General features: G+C 32.7%; 1 protein-coding gene across 1 annotated transcript in view; it reads right to left on the minus strand.

The window, feature by feature from the left end:
* Window positions 1-4120, minus strand: part of LOC119678021 (DEP domain-containing protein DDB_G0279099-like) — a 6909-nt gene extending 2789 nt beyond the window's left edge. The window contains exons 1-5 of the mRNA XM_038089647.1: window positions 4080-4120; window positions 3405-3516; window positions 1386-1731; window positions 1107-1298; window positions 4-827 (exon numbers count right to left, since the gene is read on the minus strand). Coding sequence (XP_037945575.1) covers window positions 4-827; window positions 1107-1298; window positions 1386-1731; window positions 3405-3512 — 1470 coding nt within the window. The 5' untranslated portion in view covers window positions 3513-3516; window positions 4080-4120. The remainder of the gene's footprint in view (window positions 1-3; window positions 828-1106; window positions 1299-1385; window positions 1732-3404; window positions 3517-4079) is intronic.
* Between the last annotated feature and the right edge of the window lie 3932 nt (window positions 4121-8052).

Here is an 8052-nt window from a genome sequence, read left to right on the forward strand (position 1 = left end):
TGCTGGCAATTCAATAGAAGGTGTTGTGGCTGGTGTATTTGTGGCAGATGCCGATGCAGCTGCTGCAGCAGCGGCAGCGGCCGCAGCAGCCTTTTTACTTGCACTTGAAGTAATAAGACCAAAAAATTCTTTCTTCTTTGAAATGTCAGTAGGCGACTTTACTTGATCTTGTGTAGTATTACCCTCTTCTGTTTTATTTTTTGCTGCATTTTTTTTTTCATGATTTTCTATAATGCTTTGTGCGGTGCGGAATATAGCATTTTTAGTGGCACCAAAGAAGTTCTTGAAGAGCACATCATTCTTTGTTGATTCATTTGTTGACGCATCTCCAGTTTTTAGTGGTTTACCGGGTAAAGCGTTAGTAGGTGATGCTACTAAAGATATTGGTAAGTTTGCCGTTGGTGTAGCTGCACTTGCATCTACCACGTCAGCAGTAGGTGTCTCAGCTTCAGCGTCGATAATTGGATCACCAATTTTACGCTCCAAATTTATAGCTGCTTGAGACATATTCATCTCTCTGTAACGTATACGCTCATTAAGTTCTTTAGTGGTATTATTGTCACCACCAGCGGCAACATCATTATCAATATTATTTTGTTTTTGTTGTTTCTGTTTACGTGTTGGTCTCAGAGTACGACAATCTGTATCAGGCGACTGATAAAAGCACAGGTCCGACTGAAGAATGCCATATTCTTCATCCATCGATGTTGTTTCTAGCATATCAATGCATTCTTCCTCTGCATCCATTTCACCAGAGTCTAAAGATTCATGCGAGTGTCGTATACGGTTAAGTGAAATTTGGTCAGAATCAGAACCACAAATTATGCCTACAAGAGAAGAGCATACATTAGTTAAGCATAAAATTATGAAAAGAAAGAAAAGAAAAAATAACTTTATTTACTACATTTACGTTGCATTTTTGAGCCAATTTGATTTTGCGGTGTTAATTTCGTCATTTTTTAATTTTTCAAGTTGGGATATATGTAGATATATTTTAAGGTTTACAAGAATTTTGAAATTTGAAAATATTAAGTAGAACACAATGCATATTCGATTAGTACAAAGGCAACGTATGCATAAATTATTAGTGAATGATAATGCCTTACCTGAATCATCTGAACCAAGACTGGTGAGATCCTCACGTTTCTTGCTATTGCCATTGCCATTGTTGCTATTCATATTATTACTGCTGTTGGCACTGCTGTTGCTGACAATATTGCAAGTATTATTACTGTTGCTGCGCGAAGGATTCTCACTTGATTTGGGTCGTGTACGCATTGCGGGGCAGGTCGGTTCGACTGTGTATTAAAAAGTAAATAAAAAATTAATATTCCAATAAAAATAGTTAAATTACAAGTATTAAATTATTGATTGATATTACGCACCAATTACACTGAGATTTGTAACATGATGTATGGATGATAATGTAGAAGGCGATGATGATGATGCTGATGGTGCGGATGGTGGTGGTGGTGGTGGTGATAATAATAATGATGATGATGGTGTTGGTCCTGTTGTGGTAACAGTGGGTTCTGTGGTTGATACAATACCAATTGCAGTTGTATCCGCTGCTGTTGTGGATGATGATGTCAGCGCTGGAGTTGTGGTTGTGGTTAATGCTGCCGTTACATTCGCTGCGGTGGTAACTATTTTCGAGCACATCGTTGTACCAAGTATTGATGGTGTGCAAAATGTATTCTCGCTTTCAGCATTAGGTGATGAGACTTCAACCTATTATATAAAAAAAATATATATATATGTAAATGAAAATGTTAAACGGATATAAATTTATTATGTACGATTAATAGTTAAGTTTAAAATTAAAATTTTATAAATTAGCGGATATTGTGTCAGGAGACAATTATAAAATACCACAACAGGATTTTCTAAATGTTAAAATAAACTTTTTAATGTAAAATAGTTTTAATTACGATTAAAAAAATATGTTAATTAAAATAGTATGTACTTAATTGACAAATAAATATGTCAACATATGTTAAGAAGTATAAAGAGTTAAGCTTAATATGTGGAAGATGAAAATCCTTTTCGTGATGGGTAGAATAAATAGGTAATTGAGAGGTTTATTAGATATATTATTATAATACTAAATTTTTAGTAATTATTAAAATTAAAATATAAATTTAATAAGAAAAACTATATAACAAATAAATAGTAAAATATATGTTATATCTAGTGAAGTGTGCTCTAAGCACAAAAAAATTGAATACATAATATTTGGAGTCCGTTTGACTCATTTTTGCAACTTATTATTGTTAAACAAATAAATTTTTCTTTAATATTTATTTGCAAAAAATTCAAAATAATATAACATACTTATAAACCAATTTCTTAATTAATTTTAACTTATGGGTATGTATACGTTATCAAATTTAATAAAATGATGAAAAAAAAAACAGTTCCTATTGTTTGTAAAAATAATAATGATTTCGACAACTACACTAACCCTTTACCCAGTATTATTTGAGCAACTTGATCTTCTCCAAGTGTGATACAATTCATTATAATGATTCTCTATAAATTCGATGCCTCTCTCGATTTATCTTTAACCTCAAAATATCGATAATCATTACTTATAAAAGTTGTTAGATTTTTCCGTCTTGATTCTGGTTGACTTCAATTTAAATTCTACCCATTCCTTAATCCAATAATATTTTCTAATAATCGGTTACTCTCTCACACAACCATTACCCACTAATATCCTAACCGATGTATCATAGTGTCTGCTATATAGATAGAGCAACAGCAACAATAATTTTTTATTTATAATATATTTCTCTTGCTGGAACATTATTTTTAGGTCTGCAAACAAGTGATAATATCTGAGAGTGAGATTTAGAGAATACAATGGCTGGGGAAGTGGTATAATGAATGATCGGTTTGTAATATGAAGAATTATCTTGGGGTAAGAATGAACACATTTTTTTTTCTTAATTTGGCGTCTTTTTTGCAATTTATTCCTTTATTTAATATTGATTGGTTTTTTGTTTTTTTGTTGTAAACAATAGGTACTTGCATTTTATATCCTTGATAGGAGGGTAAGGTCGTCTGTGTAGACGAGTGATTCCGTGACATATACCCCTGCCGTTTTTCATATCTCAAGGAATTTATTAACTAAAATTCTCTGCACATTCCAAAATAAGGAGCGCATAAACTCGTTAAATATTATCATCCAACTAACTAACTTATTGATTGACGAAATATAAAAGTAATATATTATATTATGATTATAGTATAATAGTATAATAATTTCGTTTATAATAGTTTCGTTAACATAACATTATTTTTTGCGAGGTAAAATAAAATAAAAACTTTCAAACTAAAAATATAATTTTTGTTTGTTATAACACAAAAATAAATATAAACAATTGAGTAATTTTACCCACCTCTGGTATTCTCTGCAATGCGCTGTCTAAACTGCGATTTCGATGATGCTGCGTAAGATTAATGCGTGTGTTTGTCACCTGTGAGACAGGTGGCAATAAAATGCCCATAGATCTGTAATAATAAAATGACATTAATTAGTAAAATATTCACTCATTTAATATAACATTTATAAATAATAAAAGAACTTATTAAATCTCAGAAATTGTGAGAAAATTATCATACACAAAAAAGAAACAAAAAAAAACAAAAATCAATGGTCAAAAACTATCATTGAATCATTCTTCTTCGACACTTTTTATTGCATGAGAACAAGAACGAGTACAAGTCCACACAAGTGTAGTGTATCGCGTATACACAACACATACCCACACACTAATGAAACAGATGGGAGGAGGTGAAGTAAGTGCCAAGATAAGTCAATATTTTTCACTTTTACTCATGAACAATATGGCAGCAAACAAACTAAATAAATTCACTTCAGATTCTTTAATTATTTTTATTACTTTATCAAATATATGATGTGATAAAATAATTTATTGATAAATATTGCAAATTTTTTTTTATATTAAAAATAAAGTCAACGATTACAGAATCAGCTGTTTTTTCTTTCGACTAGTAAAACACATAACACAAAAAGAAAAAAATATGGAATCATTTGCATTTTTAATTTTTACCTGCTTTCGTTTTTCTTTTATTTGTTTTGTTTCTTTGCACTAATTATGTTGTTTTTATATGTGAAAACTGTTGACTCATTTATTAATAATAATAAAATAGTAAATTAGAAAAATAATAACAAAAATTATGTAAAAACAAAACACCACAAATAAGCCTCAAAGGCCAAGATAGACTGACTAACGCAAAAATCACAAATACACGAATCAAAATTGTTGGAATGCTACAATTGAAACGCGAAGTAGATAAAGTTCAGCGGGTTGGAGTTAGGTGACGTTGGAAACGGCAGAGTAACTATAGTACTATCGCAAGAAGAAGCAATACTTAAGCTAATAAAGAGTAGAATTGTTTGGTGAGTACAAAGTCACAGCGAGAACGCCAAAGAATAAGAGAAATTTATTTGAAGTGTTGGCAAATTTAAACAGAGATGTTATATTATTTTTAAATCATTTAAATATATTTAGAAATTATGGATTGTGTTTATTAGGTGTGAAAATATTTTATGTATATTAATAAACCTGTTAAAATACTTCTAAAATATGTATTAAAATTAAAATGTGCGTTTCGTGAGAACGATTTCAATTGTATTAATTAGTTATGATGGTAATGATGATGGGTATTTGGCAATACTCGAAACAGCTTTATGGTCAGGCAAAAATTCAATTAATTAATAAATAAAGAATTTTATTGTTATAATTTACTACTACTAATTTCATCAAAACGGATGTTAAAAATCAGTTTAATATTAATTAATTATTATAAGTTTTTTGTTAATAGAAATTTTTTTTTTAATATTATCCAATTTAAAATTCAATGTTTATATATCTCAATTGTTTTTATTTTTGTTTTTTCAATTTTTATTTGCAATATCTTTGTAAAAATTTTAAATTTATTTTTATCTTACATCTCATTTATTGCACTGATTTTTAACAAGTCTTTATTAGATTTTAGTGTACAGCGAAACGTAAAATTAGTAAAAACCAGTAACAATTAATAAAAATTTTACTAACAGGAACTTATCTGAAATAATTCACTAATATTTTTAAATATGGGTATTGAATTTTAAAAGGTGCGATGTTAAATAGCACTACTAAACTACACTATACTATAATAGAGCTTATCTATTTACCGAATGTTAGAAAAAGATAATATAAAATAATATTAGACATTATCGGTGGCTCGCAAGTATGGTAAAAAACAGCAAGTTGCTAGTCGGGGAACGCCACAAGGTGGGGTTCTCTCTCCTCTTCTATGGAACATAGCGGTTAATTCGTTGTTAAAACTTTTGGAACAATCCGGATGTAGTGTTATAGCTTATGCGGACGACATTGCTATTGCCTCATCTGGCAAATTCCCCCAAGTTCTATCCAATGTTATTAACTCTGCCCTCCTCATTGTAACTGAATGGTGTAGGGAATTCGGTCTGGATATTAACCCTGCAAAGACAGAGGTTATTCTCTTCACCAGGAAATATAAAATTCCGACATGTTCCTTACCAAAGATAAAGGGCGTTACTCTAAATTTAAGTTCGAACGTCAAATATCTGGGTATAATTTTGGACTCTAAACTCAGCTGGAAAGACAACTTGGCTGAGAGAGCCCGCAAAGCGGTATGCGCCACCTACTGTTGCAGAAGAGCTATAGGTCGCAGTTGGGGGCTCAAACCGTGCATTATACTCTGGCTCTATTCAGCTGTTATCGAACCAATTCTTCTGTATGGGGCTGCTTTCTGGTGGCAGGCAACTGAAAAAGCATGCCACACCAAATTAATTGACAAAACTAGGAGGATAGCCGCACTACAAATCACTGGTGCTCTTCGCTCTACCCCCACGCAAGCTCTTTTCGCTATGCTTCATTGGTTGCCATCTCGGCTTCTGGTAAAACAGCAAGCCAAAATAGTTGCAACTAGGCTCAACGCCCTCTCCTGCTGGTCAAGAACTGATATAGGCCACGCGATCATACTGAATCAGGATCTGCCAACTCCAGTCTCTATTGACTACATGTGTTGTTACCCAGACCTAATTAGGGGGTTCGAATCTCTTATACCTAGCAGGGAGGACTGGATCCTTGAAAGAGCGATCCCTCTCCAAACGGTTGACATTTACACGGACGGCTCCAAAATAGATAAACGAGTCGGCTGTGGCATTTTCTCTGAAAGACTGGGTCTCAGCATCTCGCTTCGACTTCCGAACCACTGTAGCGTCTTTCAAGCCGAAATAATGGCAATTCACCAAGCTGTAAAATGGGTTCTATGCAATCGAACATCCGATTTACCAATCTCAATTTTTTCTGATAGCCAAGCTGCCATCAGATCACTGATTGGCACCTCAGCCACATCAATCACAAATCAAGACTGCCGTGCTTCACTAAATGACCTAGCTAGGTTTGTTAGGGTCAAACTTATTTGGGTTCCTGGTCACAGGGATATCACAGGAAATTGTAGGGCAGACGATCTAGCCAAGGCAGGTGCTCTTCTCCCTAACATTAACCTCTCTGATATAGGCGTCCCTCTTGCTACAGCTAAACTGGCAATCATACAAAAATACCTGAGTATAGCCAAGCAATACTGGGCTGACGAACCTCAATGTCAGATTTCTAGGTTGACTTGGCCGAACTTTGACAAGAAAAGAACCCGTCAGCTACTTCAACTAAGACGGAACCTGCTCAGCACTACGGTATCTGTGCTGACGGGACACTGCGTAATAGGAAGGCATGCTACGAGACTGGGTCTCCCCTTTAATGACTTTTGTAGAGGCTGTGGCTCTGAGGATGAGGAGGAGACTGTACTCCATCTCATGTGTCAGTGCCCTTCCCTAGCCAGAAGAAGATTAAAAATCCTTGGATCTCCTTTTCTAACTGACCTGACTGAGTTGTCATCCTGTAATGTTAGGGACCTAGCCAAGTTCATAGAACTGTCAGGTTGGTTTTCCTTTGCATAATGGGGGAGTCGTTACCTTTCTTTCGGCGTTAAATGTATACTGATTAAATCTATATACAAATAACGTAACTCCTGTGGTACCACAACGGGCCTTTATTTGTGCTTAAGTGGGCTTTTTGGGATACAAGGCCGCCACTCCAACCTATACCTATACCTAGCCTACACTGGCTGAAATGTACGCAAAACAACAACATTATTTTCTCTACCTAAGCTGGTAGTTGCTTACTGGCCAAACACTTCGGCTAATTAAGAAAAAACGAAATGTTATCAACGAAATAAGTGAACTATTAACACATGTCAAAAATCATATGTAAACAAAATTTGTAACAATATTCAAAAATATCATAAATTTGAAAATTGGGTAAAAAGTGAAATTTCATAGTTTTATTTTGAAATCTCCAACATTTTTACCACTGCTTTTAATTCACTATTCATTTTAATTTTTAATTCATATTAATAACTGATTTTTATACAAAATTAAATTTGCTTGCATTATGTAGATGTGATAAAACATAACACTTGACAGATTAGCGAATATAGGCCAGCATGCATTTTTTGCCACACTTGCGAGCCACCGAAAACGCCTTTTATTATGTAGTCTGAATGGGAATACTTAAAATAATATTAAATACTCTGTTTAAATGCATATATATATGTATATATATATATATTTGCATTTTTATATTAAGTATGAAAAAAAAAATAACAACAAAAGTAATAATAAAATAACAATAATATAAGAATATTCGCAATTTTTTCTTTCAAAGTTGTAAAAAACCAATATTAAGACTGGTTGAAACAAATTCGCATTCACTTTTAAAATATGTTAAATGGGTTTTTTTTAAATAAATACTAAAATAAATAGAAATATTACTATAATAAATATAAATAAATAAAAACTATAAAAAATTAAATATTAAACACAACAAGCAAATATTTTGTGAGAACTGACTGGAATTTGGCATGTATTCCCAAAACTCATTGTGAACTGCTTATCGATTGTGATTTCAAAGAAGTTAGGTTAAATAAGCAAGCAGT

Source organism: Teleopsis dalmanni, chromosome 1, assembly GCF_002237135.1.
Source record: "Teleopsis dalmanni isolate 2A chromosome 1, ASM223713v2, whole genome shotgun sequence".
Classification (NCBI taxonomy): Eukaryota; Metazoa; Arthropoda; class Insecta; order Diptera; family Diopsidae; genus Teleopsis; species Teleopsis dalmanni.